We start from the raw sequence: 15,310 nt of genomic DNA, 5'->3' as shown, positions 1-15,310 counted from the left end.
TTCCTATTTTCTTTTGTGTTTTGCAGAAGAAAGAAAGTCATACTGGAACGACATGAGGGTGAGTAAATGATAGATTGTTTGTTCTGATACACAGAGACTGTCAAGGCTTTGTTTGTACAGTCTGTGCCCTTGAGGTGATGCTTCCTCAGCATGACAAACACCCATCAGAGCTTATCCACATCCTGTTTATACCATCACAAAGACTATACCCAAGAGTACAGTTCTCTATCTCTCACACTAACAAATTCGGCCAGCCGACCAAGTACCAGACTCAACCAAATTATGGGCAAAACGTAAAGGGTTCTGACTCGTTGGCCTGGTTTGAATCACTATTACCCCGCAGGAGTCTTTTCGCGCTAGGCATTTCATAGCTGTCTGACATTTGAGAGGTGTCAATAACTGCTGGTTCTGCTTTACTTGGCGAGTACCCACCTAGCTACCATACACACACTAACTCAACCTAGTCGCCGTTGCCACTTTATGCTTTGACATAACTAAATATAATTGTTTCACAGTAACTTAAAAGAGTATATGTGACACCCAGATAATATAATCAACAGTTTACTTATTTTACTACAACTACACCCGTAACGTATTTACCGGTAGTAGCCTAACACTCGTCACACTGCATAACTTGCGTTCTGTGAGACCAAGCGCCATCTTGTGGCAACTGGTAAGATGGAACACAAACGTTGTAAATACAAAAAATAAAATAAAATAAACATTATTTTAAACGAAAACAAATGAATAGATGTTTTAGTTGACAGTTGTAGCTAAATCTCGTTTAGGCACGCTCTTTCCTCCGTTATACATTTAGACGAAGACATTTTTTTTATATAGTTTATCACATCTTTTGAACACAAACGAAGGTAAGACAAACCTATTCTTGTTTTAACGATAACTGAAACACCCATCATAATAAGTACCAGTTTGGAACTGATAAAGGTGATCGAAATTGATTTAGTTTAGGCTTAAAATTCAGGTGTGCTAGAAAAAAAAGAATAATTAATTAAATAAAAAACAATAAATAAACAAATTAATTAATTTGCAAATTATGTGTTTATTTTAAAATGAATAATGAATAAATATACTTTTTTAAATGTGTTGACTTAATTCACGTGAGATAATTATATGTGTTTAAAAATAATTATATAAAGTATTACAATTAATTTTAAAATGAATTAAAATAAGTTATTAAAGGAATAGTTCACTTTAAATGAAAATTCTGCCATCATTTACTCACCCTCAAATTCATTTCAAACCTGTATGAATTTCTTTCTTCTGCTGAACACAAAGGAAGATATTTTGATAACGGTAACCAGACAGTTATGGAAAACATTGACTTCCATATAAGAAAAAAAATACTATGGAAGTCAGTGGGGTACTGTTTGGTTACCGATATTCTTCACAATATCTTCCTTTGTGTTCATTTGAAGTGAACTAATCCTTTAATAAACCTATGGCCGTATAGATTCTCATTCTGATTCTGATCTGATCTTCTGCTCCTCTTCAATGTCTCAAGTTACAATGGCTGGCTCAGCACTTTGGCTGGTGTTGCTATACTGCACACTCCTGCACTCCCCCAGCTGGTGTAGCAATTTAACCAAAGCCGACCTGGAAGAACTGGAGAAGATCAACACCTGGGTCATCAAACGCAGCTTTCCCTGCAGTGCCACCTGTGGGCTTGGCCTCCGTACACAAGAGCTCTGCCCTATCAGGGGGACCGGAAACATCTCCAGCCCATCCTGCAAGATGAGGACCATCCGCTGCCTAGACACCTGGCAGTGTGGCCTGAAGACCCAAACAGCAAAAGTCGGTCAGAGTCTGGTGCTTGACTGCTTAGAGGAAGTGATGGAAGCCATGGGCCGCTTTGCCTTTGTGGTGTCTTGGCGCTTTGCCGGTGGAGTCATCACCTCTGATGACTCCTTATTCACCCGCTATGAAGCCCTCAGCCTCGACAAGGTGGTGCTAAACCCTCTCAGAGTTGAGGATTCTGGGACATACCGCTGTGACGTACTGGACACCGACAAACGAAGAGTGAAAAGAATGTATAAAGGGGTAAAGGTGTTATCTCCCAAAGAACTGAGTTTAGACTTTAGGAAAGGTTTGATTCAGTGGGAAAACCCTGTGAGCCTGTTTTCTAACATCACTACCACAGAAAACATGTATCCCAGCAGGACTGTCCGAAACATGGTGTTGATAAGCCTCTCCATATCTGCTGTAATGGCCATGGTCATCTTTCTACTCTTGTGGGGTTTATACTGGATAAGACCCAGGACAGCTCTCCTTTCCCAGGACAACATTTGAATCATTAAAAAGTCAAATGAATTCCCAGATTTCCTTTTTCTATAATTTTACTAAGTCACTGATTAATAGATGTGTTAAAAATGAATTTGACCATGTCACGAACGTGTGGGATTGAAAAACATGTTCAAACTATGGTGTACTATTTATAGAGCAGAGCTGTTAATGAACTGCTTAAAAAAGGATTCGCATTCATTTTTGTGTTCAAAGGGACAACAGATCACTTCATCAACCGTGGGACCAGTGATAACAGGTTCTTAATTTGGATCCCAGAAACTTATGCAAAGTTCCTTACAGCAGCCCTACTTTAAGACTCTTAAGATAAGATAAGACCCTTATTCATCGTCTGGAATTGTTTAAAGCCCATTGAACAGTTTGCAGTTTGCAATGAAACTCTCTTTTGGACCTTGAACCATTTGGTTCCCAGTAAAGTGCATTATATGGAGAAAAATCCCATTTTCATCAAAAACCTTAATTTCTTTTGACATGGACATCTTGGATGACATGGGGGTGAGTAAATTATCAGCAAAAGTTTTTTGAAAAGTGAACTGCTCCTTTAAGAAATTCCCAATAGAAGAAAAAAAAAAGGTTTTAGCAAGCACCACTAAAAGGGGAAAAGAAGGAACAGAAGAGTCTCACACACAAGTAAATGAACTGGTGTTTTATTCAGGACGTTTTACAGGTCAAAGTGTGCCCACACCTCAAAAACAAACTCTATCAGACAAATAAACCAGTGAAAGGTGCTCTGCGAGCGTAGGAAAAATCCACAAACACTCTACAACTCAAATTTAAGGCAGGGAGAGGACAAACGCCCACCTCCCACAGCAGAATGTGACATCAGTGAAACCAGGAGCCGTGTTCACAAACCCTTCAGAAGCAGGAATGCCGCTCCTTGATCAGCTTTGCCCTTGATACGCATTTATGATCTGGATAAACAGCAATAAATCCATGACCTCCTGCACGAAAAGTTTGTGAGCACTAGCGCCAGTTTGAATAAACTCCTTTATACAGATTGGTCTTAATTATTTCTTTAGCTCTAAGCAAGTAAATATAGACGCCAACAATCTTAAGACTAGTCTACATCTGGTTAGGTGTGAATAAAGTTGCTGAAAGAATTACAAACTCTTACAAAGAGTCATTCAGTGTGTATATAACTTGACAAGTGTGTGTGTACTTTAAATATACATGACATTACAACTAGCAAAAGGTGCATTGTTTATCTTCCAGAAAAGAGAAAAAAAGTGTTTTTTTTCCTCATTCAAAGAGAAAGTCCTCACTCTAGGACAAGGATGCAAGCTACAGAAAAACAAGTGAGAATTTAAAACAGACACTCTCTTTATGATCATGATCATTTTCAGCATGTGAGATACAGCAACAAGAGATACAAAGCAGTCCAGCCTGTGATCTGCTTCTTAGAGACAGTGTATTATTCCACCAAGCAATCATTCATAAGCACTAACCATGAAATCACTCCTACATATTCTTGATACTAGAAAAAGGGCAACAAATAAAGCAGCATGAAGCTTCACAAACTCATTCATAGCTCTTTGACTTGTCCAACACACGTCAAAAAAAACAACATGCAACCGAACGACCCTCAGACAGCATGAAAAATCTCCAGCCATAATTATTATATATTAAAAATAATAATAATAATAATACACATCCAGACCAAAGTCGGTCACAAATTGCTCTAAGGATTAAAAAAAACGCACCATTCGAACATGATTTCATGCTACTTTCCATATCATTTGTAGCATTGTGGGATACAGTAATGTTATTTAGGCTATTTCTCTAGCAGTATATTGTGCTCAGCTCAACATCTATCAACAAGCAATTCCACATACAAAACGTTTGTCATGCTGTGTGCAGCATAAAATCTAGTCACCAAATCATTCGCTCAAGCATTTAGGTGGATCTCAGGTCATTCTCGAGCTCTTTTAATCTATAAGATACATTCAATTTGGTCACAGAAAGACAATTCAGTCATTCACCGTCTGCGAATTTCACACATTCTTGCACTCTTGTTTGATTTGTACAAAGTCAGCCATCACTAGCAACATGCTGATGCGAGCAGCTTCAATAATGCAGACTGACTAAAACCATATGGAATTATTATCTTGCTACAAGTTAAGTTGCTAGCTGCTCAAGACATAGTATAAGCTTGCTAATTAATGCTGTATAAAAGCCAAAGCATCCATGATGACCAAACAACATCGAGATTCAAGCCCATAAAGATGATTAAAAAAGTGGCATCTCTTTGGTAGTATAACATTTTTTTGCACTGAACATTTCATCGCCACAAAAAGGAAGACTCGATCAAATTCAAATCCCTGAATAGTTTTGCTATTCTTCTCAAGATGCAAGAAATGTGGCTTTGTTCCCCAAACTTAAGCAATGAGCCCCTTTATTAAGAAAAACAATTGCATTACCAACGCGCAATTTCTGAATCAGCCAGTGGCTGAAACTACCCATTATATAAACAAATGCTGGTCCATCGAGATTGCTTGGTTATTGACATAAGCTGGTGAAGTTTCCTGATATGCAGTTGATGAATAATTTGGTTTCATTGGCAAATGCATTCATGATGTTTCTGCTGGTATAAGAGAAGGATCCGCGTGCAAGGCAACATCTGCAGCTTTGGGGGTTCGTGTAAATCACATTCAGATCCGACTATCAAGCCCCGTGTTTTGCCATTGTCACTGAGATCTTGGATGGCGAGTGTAAGGAGGAGAGGAAAGTACTGTCTTTAAAAGAATAGATTTTACAAAAAAAATCCATCTCGATTAAAAGATGTGGACACGGAAAAAGGCTGAGACGGGGATTTTACCACAAATGCTAGTTCTTTGAAAAGGTTAATCGACGATCCACCAGTGCTAACGCAGTTCAAATTCAAATCAATTATGGTTGCAGGAGATCTAACTAACTTCCGTTCAAGCCCTTTTTTTTACCAGTGTCAGTGTACTAAAATATCCCCATTGTTAAATGCTAAATGTACAAAATCTGGCAACTTACAAGACGATTGCCTCAAATCCTTTAGAAAGAAAAAGGAAAAGGGTGAAGTGAGGACATTTAGGGTGTTAGAGGAAAAGAAGCCCTAAGGTATGACTCTGAACATGTCCTTCTATGGATTGAGTGCGGGTGGAGTCCACATCCATTAATGACTCACGGTCGACTGAGTCAAAACAGGAAACGGATGATGCAAGATTCTTCAGATGCGAAGAGGAGCGATGGAGAACGTCTCCTTGTAGAAAAATAACCACTGCAAAAGCGCAGCATCAAGTCCCATCGAGGCCTATCTTTTCCCAGTTTTCATGTATGATGGGATGCCTCCTCGTGCGGTCAGCCCCTCAAAGCGCTTGTAGGTGTAGTTGATGAACACCCAGTCTTTACTCTTCAGATCTGCCTCGGTGTGGTTGGACACAGGAGGGGCTTGAGAGAGAGAGAAAGAATAGAGGAAGTTAGGGAGTAAGAGTTTTTATGTAGTTCTGAAATACATAACCCATAAAGTGGCATGTATTTCAGTAAACATATCCAAAGTGACTAAAAATGCACCTGTAGGCTGAAGGATGTCTGATTCAGGGAACTCGTCAAAGTTTGAGGTGTCGTCAATGCTTTTGATCTCGATTGGAATAGCTGCTGGTCTCTCTCTAGAGGAAAAAAAAAATCAGCTGTGTTCAGAATTGTCCACATCCATACTACTCTTACCATTTAAAAAAAAAGAAAAAAAGAAAATAATATCTTTAATACCTAAGATGCACTAAAAACTGTTTACAATATAATAATATAATTTTATTTCAAATAATAATATAATTTTATTTCAAATAAATCATGTTGCTTTTAACTCACTACTTAAAGAATCCTGGAAAAAAAAATTTCTAAACATTAATAATAATAATAATAATAATAAGAAGAAGAAATGTTTCTTGAGCAGGAAATCAGCATATTAGAATGATTTCTAAAGGAACAAGTGATTCTAAAAACTGTAATGATGTAGTAATGAAACTGTAATGAAGTAATGATGCTGAAAATTCTGATTTGTATTCACAGTAAAATTACAGAAAATAGTTATTTAAAATATAATAATATTATTATTTCATAATATTGCCATTTTATTTTCAAAATATTACTGTTTTTACTTTTGATCAAATAAATACAGCGTTGGTGATCACAAGAGACTTAAAAACCTTTTTTTTTTATCTTACTAACGTAACCTCAAATTTTCTAACAGTATTGAAAAATGTGCTTGGTATGCAAATCAAAGGTATAGAATACACATATAACCTAGAATTGCAAATTAAAAATGCACACTGCGTGAACCAGATGCAATTAACTAAAACTGATACAAACTATTAGTTCAGATTATTTGACCAAACAGCACTTGCTGTTGGACACCACTTGCTGAATTCTACATGCAATATAGAAAGTATATAACGCTACTGCACAATGTATGTTTACATTCAAAGCCCAAAGACAATTAAATCATGAAGACCTATATTTTGCTAAAGACACTGATCTTCACTACTTCAGACTTATGTACCATCTAGAAAATTGAACTCTGCTAGCGACACAAAATCTCTTTCTCAGACCTTTACCGTAACTGTTCTCTGTTGGTGGAATGATCTGCCTAACTCAACCAGAGCTACTGAGTCAGTAACCACTTTAGAAAACTGCTCTCTTCTATTCTTAAAAAAAAAACCCTGTGTTAAATTAAACTGAGGGGTCATAGCACTTACATACTGTTGTCCTACTGTTAGTTTAACTGCTTCTATTGTTCTCATTTGTAAGTCGCTTTGGATTAAAGCGTCTTCTAAATGAATAAATGTAAATGTAATGTAAAATGTAAATCATTATAATAGTAAACTCCTTTCATTATTCAAAACTCGTTTAATCTGTCTGTTTATCTATGTGAGATGACAGTATACCTGATATGGTCATAGTCCACCCCCTCAAAGAAAGGGTTAGTCTTGATCTCCTCCACTCCAGTAGCTCCAATCCTGAGCTCACTCTCACAGCAGAACCTAGTGGAAAACAACAGAACATCAGGTGAACTGAAGAAAAAAAGAGATTGCTAAAAATTAACCATGTCTAAAAATGTAGGTTAGCATCATGGTTAATGAAAGCAAAATCAGGGATGTGATTGTGTGAAAAGCAGGACATTTAAGACCCAGCGTAAAGCACTTTTTACCTGAATCAGCCATTTACTGGATGAACAACTAGTAACTGTGATGAGTGACACACATGGAAAATATTTAACAGCTATAATTTATTTCCAGTAATACACAACAGGACATCTTAAATTAGCTTTGGGTAAAATGTAAATATGTAAAACAACTGTTTCCAATACTGATCACTCTAATTCAGTAAATGCAATTCCACTCAAACTTCTACAATTATAGGCAACATAAAATGTTTTTTTTTTGTGTGTGTGTTTTGGTAAACTGCGCATCATATTCTGAACATTAAGTATTAGTTTGTTTAACTAATATCATCGCTTAAACATTCTATTATATAAATATTTTGAAACAAATTACAATGACTTTCCCAAAACTTCCAAACATGATTTTAGGCTGAAATAACCGCAAAATGCACTGAGATGAGAGAAGAGACAAGAGTTCCAGCTAAGAGCATAAAATAAAGGCAAAAATCACAGCAAAAAATATGAAAATAAAGCCCAATAAAATGGAAGAAGGAAAAGTATAAACAGTGAGAGAACTGAACCTGAGGATCATATCCTTGGCCTTCTCTGAAATTGGGACCTCAGGTGGAAAGGTCAAAGTTTCCCGCCAGTTCATCACTTTCCTGTACGTTTCCTGAGGTGTCTCAGAGCAAAATGGAGGGTAACCTAAAAAAATACCCACACAAACACTTTAGCCAAATAAACAAGAAACTTACTTTATTTAAAAAGCAACAATCAACTCACCTATCAGCATTTCATACATAATGACACCCAAACTCCACCAATCACAGAGCTTGTTATACCCATTTTGCATAAAGACTTCTGGGGCGATGTAGTCAGGGGTTCCAACAGTGGAGAAAGCCTGAAAAAGACACCTTTAATTCAGACAAACTTCCTTGTCTACTATCCTACTTTTTGATCCAACACAAAAAAAGTTGTGAGAGAGAGAATATAATGAATTACACAAGACTGCATCGTAACCCTCCCACTCTACTTTTACAATCATCAACTGCCATATTAAGAACAAACTAATTTCACAATAACTCTTGCAAAAAGGCTCTTCATGCAACACTGAATCTATCTGTACACACTATGTGTAGGGCAGTATTGGGTCAAGAGGAAGCCCTTACCAACTGTCTCCTGTTTCGCTTCCATGTTTCTGCTTTCCTCTTTGAGTTCATGTTCTGGAACGCTACAGATGAAGAAAAAAAGTCCAAAGTTACTGCCACAGAATCAGCCATACAATCTCTTCATTATTTCATATACACTACTGTTTAGGGTCACTAAATTATTAATAATTTTATTTAGCAAGAATGTATTAAATTTATAAAAATATATATATATAAAAAACTACAGCTATAATATAAATAGACATTTATAGTGTTACAAAAGATTTCAAATTCTAAATTACTTTTAAATGACTTAAATTGATTTGCCACCACAGGAATAAATTACATTATATTGAAAGTTATTTTAAAATTATTGCACAAAATTACAATATTTACTGTATTATTAATCAAATTAATTCAGCCTTGGTGAGGGTGAGACAAAATCATTAAAAAACAACTTACAGACCCTAAACTTTTGAACAGTAGCGTATTATGTTAAATACATTTTACTAAGAGCATGACACATAAATACATGAATGTAATGTTGTATATGAAATCTTTAGGATTAATACCAGAAGAGATGTTTGTCTGCTTACTGAAGTCGCTGGGAAGGCTATGATTGAGGTTTCTGTAAAACTCAGTGCGGTGAGCTTTCTTCAGACCAGTGCATAAGCCAAAATCAGACAACTTTACATGGCCCTGAAAGAGCAAAATAAGAATCACTCTTTTGATCAAGACCATGTGACCCTGCAAAGCTGTTAGATTGAACTTGCCTATAGGGAGGTCATAATTCAATACTAATAAATACTAAATACAATTTTTAATTTTATCATATTCTGAGGTACCAAGTGAAATTTTACTGGGTTTAACCATTGAAATTGTTTGATATCTTTCCGAATAATGTGATGCTTCAAAAACCATTTATTTTGCAAAAAATTATAAATGTAATACTTCATTTCATGAAATAATCTGTGCAGGTTTTCTTACTCTTGAGTCCAACAGCAGGTTGTCTGGTTTGATGTCTCTGTGGATGAAGCCTAGCTGGTGAATGGAGTCAATAGCCAGTACAGTTTCAGCGATATAGAACTGTGTGGCCTCCTCCGTTAAAGTGTCTTTCTTCATCAGTAGAGTCATCATATCACCTGGGCAAACACACACACACACAACAGTCATATTTGAAGCCATCATCTCAAATGTAATGCTCCTCTGAAAGTAACCGATATCCACCCACGCTCACCTCCAGGCAGAAACTCCATGATGAGGTAGAGGTTCATCTTATCCTGAAAGCTATAAAACATCTTGACTACCCACAGACTGTCTGCCTCCACAAGGATGTCCCTTTCTGCTCGAATATGACCCACCTTGAACAGAAAACGGAGACAGAGACCTGTTAACAAGACACAGAAACTTCAATGTCATGTGTGAATATGTGACTCCATCAGTGAAAACTCGCCTGCTCTTTCTCAAGCATATCAGCCTTGCGCAAGATTTTCATGGCATAAACGTGTCCCGTGTCCTTCTTCTGAACTAGCCGCACCTAGAGAGATGAAGTACATTTTAAATGTGCTAGAACATCACAAAACGCTACAGTTGAAAAGTTTGTATGATTTCTGAAAGTGGTCTCTCATGCTCATTACGGCTGCATTTATTTGATTCAAAATACAGTAAAACCAATAATATAGTGAAATAATATTACAAATTAAAATAATTCTGTTTTGCTTCATTATATCATAAAATGTCATTTATTCCTGTGATGGCAAAGCTGAATTGTCAGCATCATTACTCCAGTCTTGAGTGTTGCATGATCCTTCATTCTAATATGCAGATTTGCACCTCAAGAATCTTTTTCCGATTAATGTTGAAAACAGATGAACTGCTTAATACTTTTGTGGAAACCATGATCATATTTTTCAGGATTCTTTGATAAATAGAAAGCTCAAAAGAACATTATTTTATAAAATTATACACCTTAACTGTCACATTTGATTCACTTAATGCATACTTGTTGAATAGAAACAATGCATTAAATAAAAAAACAACGTACTGACCCCAAACCATTTTTTTTATTTTGAATTGATGCAGTGTATAACAGAAAAAAACTCATACCTCTCCGAAAGCTCCACGGCCAATCACTTTGAGCGACTCAAAGTCCTCTAATCCAAGCCGTGTTCGTTTAAGACGAAGAAACTCTGTCTCTTTCCTAGCATGCTCAGACCGCCGGAGAGGCTTCTGCGGGACCATGAAAAGTAGACATTAAATCAACCGATTACATGAAATTGTCTGCGTGTTTAAACATTTAACAAAACCACTAGTGTCTAGATCAAGACTTTTTCAAATGTAAGCAAGTATTTCAGAAACGCTCACCTCTTCATCAGCTAGGCCCTCTTGATCCATGACCTTTTCCAGTTTCAGCTTCCTGTAACATATAGAGAATAGCTTTTAGACATGTCATAAAACACCAGAAAGGTGTGGTCCACTAGTCTGACATCATTTCAAGAGGGACAGTAGAGTCCATATTAAAGGGCCCCTGGAATTTGGGAGGTTCTTAAAGAAACACAATGGGCACAAATGAGAGTAGTCTTTCCATTTTCACCCAAACCATGCGGGTATGTGAGGAATTACAGGTATTTGTCCAAATGCTTAGTGAATCATTTAGACCTGCCAAACCTGATCAACTAGTGAAAGATACAAAAACTACATTAATAAGAGAATTGCTTAAGTCCTAAATATTTAAACCAGTATATGGGCTACGAGCAGTTTTCGAATGGAAAAATAAAGTCTATATCTAAAAATAACAACAAAAAAGGTCTTGCTTTTTTTGGAACAGCTTTTTGCGTTTTTTAGTCCTTACCTCATTTCCCTTTCCTCATGCTGTGAAATCAGGTTGCTATAAAAATTCTCCAGCGTCACTTTGGCCATGGTGACCCGTTCCTTAGTGTGGTTGCTCATCGAGGAGCAGGACGTCTGGCTTGTCATCGCCATGATTACCTGGACAGGGAAAACATGTTGGATTAGTATGGACAGTGTTTGAAGTGTTAATAGCTACGAACAAGATACAAAACAGCGTCATCTTGACACTTATGCATTGCTTTCTTTTAAAATATGCTTGTCAGCAGCCATATCTGCCATATCCCAAAACTGGTTGCCCACTGAAGATAAGCAGGTTTGAGCCTGGTCAGTACCTGGATGGAAGACCTCCTGGGAAAACCAGGTTGCTGCAAAAAGAGGTGTTAGTGAGGCCAGAAGCTCACCCTGTGGTCTGTGTGGGACCTAACGCCCCAGTGTAGTGAAGGGGACACTATACTGTCAAAGAGCACCGTCCTTTCCTTTGGTTAAGATGTTTAACCAAGGTTCTGATTCTCTGTGGTCACAAAAAAATCCCAGGATGTCTTTTCGAAAAAGTAGGGGTGTAACCCTGGCATCCTGGCAAAATTTGCCCAGTGGCCTCTGTCCAAATTCAACTTGATGAACAGATATGGATACAACGTCTCTCTCTGTGTTTAATCTTTGACATGGCTTTTCAATCTTCTAGATGTAATGAACCCCCAAATATGATTATACTCATGCAAGAAAGCCTTAATTCTAAAATGTGATCAATCTTTATATTTCCATGTAGACTGTTATATACATTAGGGTAAAAGATTTCAGAATTTCCTTATGTATATATTTTACATTATTACTTTTCCCCCACTCACTAATAATACTGTACTGATGTAGCCCAATTTATTCATTAACTTGACTTCTTAACTTGTAGTGATTTATTTAATTGCTTTATTTATTTAGTTCATGCATACGGTTTTTCTCTTAACTTTTCCATGGACCCCTAAGCACTCCCTCCATTGCGGCCCGCAGACCCCAGTTTAAAACCCTGATCTATGACAGTGGTACAGAAGGCTGCTAGTTGACATCAAAATGAACATTTCTTTCCATTACCAGCTTCACACTTCACATGTGTTTCTTGTGCAGGTATTCAGTGAAAGGCAGCATTCAACATCAGCTATTTCCCAGAAAGTCTGACTGGCCCTTTGTTGCGCCGTGGCCAAAACAAGCATAAGATACAGGCTATACTTAACGCCATATTTAACATCTGACTCAACTTCCACAGCTGATGTCAGGGAGACTGAGGTCAGAGATACGTGTTTGCAGACAGCATGGGGAATTTCACTATGAATAAATCGTGTGACTAATGAAATGAAATAAAGTTGACCAATAAAATCAGAACAAAAGACATGAGCAAGACTTAATACTATAAAAATCACCGAGAAAGACTACAGACAGAAGAGCAAACGTAAACAGACACAATAAAGTTTGCCATCGCTTTTAGTGGGTTTGTGTATTTAGCATTTATGAAATTTTAAAAACAAAACTAAGGCTAATATATAATTTTTTAATCAATTACTAGTATTTACAAGCCTGAAGGGAAAGTATAAAAAGTAAAAACACAGTAACTATTATCAGCAGTGTGTAGTAACTTAAGACTGTCAGTCAGTCTGCTAGCAGCTAACGTTAACTGTCTGTTCAGACCACACTCATCTGCTCTCATAGCAAAGTGTGAAACGGCTAAAACCTAGTTGCATTTCTAAAAAGAACAATAGCGACTTTGTCAAAGTTTAAACAACTACCGTAAATAAAACCATTATTTACTGATAAAAACGTGTTAGTTTGAAAAAAAATACTTGTTTGCTTACCTTCCACTCGACCTCAAACTGACTTGAGCTAGTGGACGACTACGGACATTATTTCCTTTTTCCGGGTTGGTGCTTCAGTTGTTGGGGGGGTGGGGGTGGGGAGGAACAAAACAAAAGTCCTCTTTTTGACAGCCCAGCTGTTAAAACCTAATTTATAAAATTTAACAAAATTAGCCAACATTAATGTCATTAATAAACTTGTTGAAAATGTTGCTTTATTTTACCCATGCACTTTTTTAATGTAAATACCCAATTTGGCTATGCTAGCACACTCACAATCTAGATCTCTGTTTCATTGGAATGCTGCTAAACATTTTGAAATCCAGTGCTTGGGAGGACCCATTTTTGTCACTCATCAACGGAAAGTTCTCTTTATAGAGTCAAAGAATAAAATGTAAAAATGAATTAATTTTTCACAATATAAGGGAGAGACCAGGGTTAGTTGTAACACAATATTTCCGTACAATTATTATTAAAATCAAATTTTGATTAGATACAAATAGTACAATCCTGACTACAAAACATTTAGTAAAAAGTACAAAACTTTTATAGAGTTTTTATTTAAATTTAAACAGTAAAATAAGTATTAAACATAATAGGCTATAACACATGAAACAGTAACATACAAATTATAAAACCTTTGTTTTGGCCAACAACAAAATGTTATTAATAAAACAGTATAGACCATTTTGCAAGATGTAAACAACACTGGTCCAGAAGCACTTCCTGTTTCAGTTTTTTAACACTACATAAAAGCTGGGACAAAATACAACCAACAGAACATATAAAACTGAATCAAAAAGTTAAACAAACATCTTTAAGATGTTTTCTTTACATGTGAAATAAAGAAAACAGTTACAAACTGAAACAGGAAGTGTTTCGAGGCCAGTATTGTTTACATCTTGCAAAAAAACAAGAAGAAAAAAAAGTGAAAAACATTTAAAAGACATAACAAATTCAAATTCCACCAACCTTTTATTGAGTTCACTCGTTTGTCCAAAAGCTATTATAAAATATGGTGATATTGGAATTTTTGTTTTGAAGGACAGAATTCACAAAGATATTCAGGTTTAAGAGGGTTTTGTACGAAGGACAATGTGTTTGACACCAGTTGAACCCACTGCTGCTATGATCATAGATAACAACTCTGCTATTCTATTCATCACCATCTGATGGAGCTGTTATACATAGAAGTCAAGACACTGAGGATGCCAACCTTTGCTAATATGCTAACTACAACACAATTCCAGCTATATTAATGTAACAACATAATAATATAAATGAATAACTGGGGTAAACTGAACAGAGAATTAAATATTTAAATAACCTTGCTTCAATTTTACTAATTTATTCTAATCTTTATTTACAAGTGAAAACACTAGCATGAATGTCCATGCTCGTTTGTAGCTGGTCACACTGGTAGAATGCTGACAAAAATGCTTGTCAACCAGCATGGGCTTTTTGGTGAAGCTGGTTGGCCTCTTGCTGTAGTGAAGAAGCCTGGTGGGGACATCCAAACCACAACATACTTGGTGACCAGATCATCATCATGACAGGTTTTTGCCAACATTCACAGAAGAGTGAGGTATACATGATGGCTGAACATCAGTATGGCTACAATGACAAATTCCATCACATTTAAATATCAGCACTTTGATATTTGTCTTAAATGTAAAGTGCATTACAAATAAAATGTATTATTATTATTATAATTATTATCATTATTATTAGGTCCATGCATCTTATTATGCTAATGAAGTCTGCTTTTGGTATTAATTTGACAAGAAAGCCGTGGAGGATAATGTGGATTTGAAACTGTTTGCTATTGTTCCATGCTAGATGCAGAACATGTCTTTTCCTCTGATGCCTTACAGCAGGGCTTAAAGTTGTTATTATAATAAAAAACAGCATTATATTTATTTGAGTTGTTATTTTTAACCTTTAAAAATACCAGCTGACAGGGCTCTCTGTAGCCTACTATTGTGATGCAATTTTTTTGCATTCCCACTCCAGGATAAACTCAAAAGTTG

General features: G+C 36.4%; 2 protein-coding genes across 3 annotated transcripts; one reads left to right on the top strand and one right to left on the bottom strand.

Moving 5' to 3' along the window:
- The first annotated feature begins 1,318 nt into the window (after positions 1–1,318).
- On the top strand, positions 1,319–2,307 carry tmem81 (transmembrane protein 81). Its single transcript, XM_039679200.2, has one exon. It carries the CDS (start codon positions 1,513–1,515, stop codon positions 2,305–2,307), a length of 795 nt encoding a protein of 264 aa, XP_039535134.2. The 5' UTR covers positions 1,319–1,512.
- Positions 2,308–2,950: 643 nt separating this feature from the next.
- Positions 2,951–13,405, bottom strand: stk38a (serine/threonine kinase 38a). 2 transcript variants are annotated; one of them, XM_039678414.2, is made up of 14 exons: positions 13,281–13,405; positions 11,444–11,580; positions 10,957–11,008; positions 10,699–10,821; positions 10,046–10,129; positions 9,830–9,953; positions 9,580–9,734; positions 9,165–9,291; positions 8,614–8,675; positions 8,228–8,345; positions 8,026–8,149; positions 7,230–7,325; positions 5,860–5,954; positions 2,951–5,736 (listed from the first exon to the last, which is right to left on the bottom strand). In XM_039678414.2, the coding sequence occupies exons 2-14, from the start codon at positions 11,572–11,574 to the stop codon at positions 5,600–5,602; spliced, it is 1,428 nt and encodes a 475-aa protein (XP_039534348.1). In that variant the 5' UTR covers positions 11,575–11,580; positions 13,281–13,405; the 3' UTR covers positions 2,951–5,599. The 2 variants fall into 2 exon arrangements, with proteins under 2 accessions (XP_039534348.1, XP_039534358.1); XM_039678424.2 differs by having other exon boundaries at positions 9,189–9,291.
- Positions 13,406–15,310: the final 1,905 nt, after the last annotated feature.

Source organism: Pimephales promelas, chromosome 14 (assembly GCF_988280905.1).
Source record: "Pimephales promelas chromosome 14, fPimPro1.hap1.1, whole genome shotgun sequence".
Lineage (NCBI taxonomy): Eukaryota > Metazoa > Chordata > Actinopteri > Cypriniformes > Leuciscidae > Pimephales > Pimephales promelas.
The sequence above is the reverse complement of the archived record's forward strand: the minus strand, read 5'-3'. Positions and strand labels throughout refer to the sequence as shown.

Bases quoted from the DNA above. Each gene is read 5' to 3' on its own strand.
- tmem81 (XM_039679200.2), top strand. From the start codon at position 1,513: ATGTCTCAAGTTACAATGGCTGGCTCAGCACTTTGGCTGGTGTTGCTA.
- stk38a (XM_039678414.2), bottom strand. From the start codon at position 11,574: ATGGCGATGACAAGCCAGACGTCCTGCTCCTCGATGAGCAACCACACT. The intron at 8,676-9,164 runs GTATTAATCCTA...CTTCATCTGTAG, and splicing joins GCAGACAAACATCTCTTCTG to CGTTCCAGAACATGAACTCA. The intron at 5,955-7,229 runs GTATACTGTCAT...TTTTTCCTCTAG, and splicing joins GTGGACTATGACCATATCAG to AGAGAGACCAGCAGCTATTC.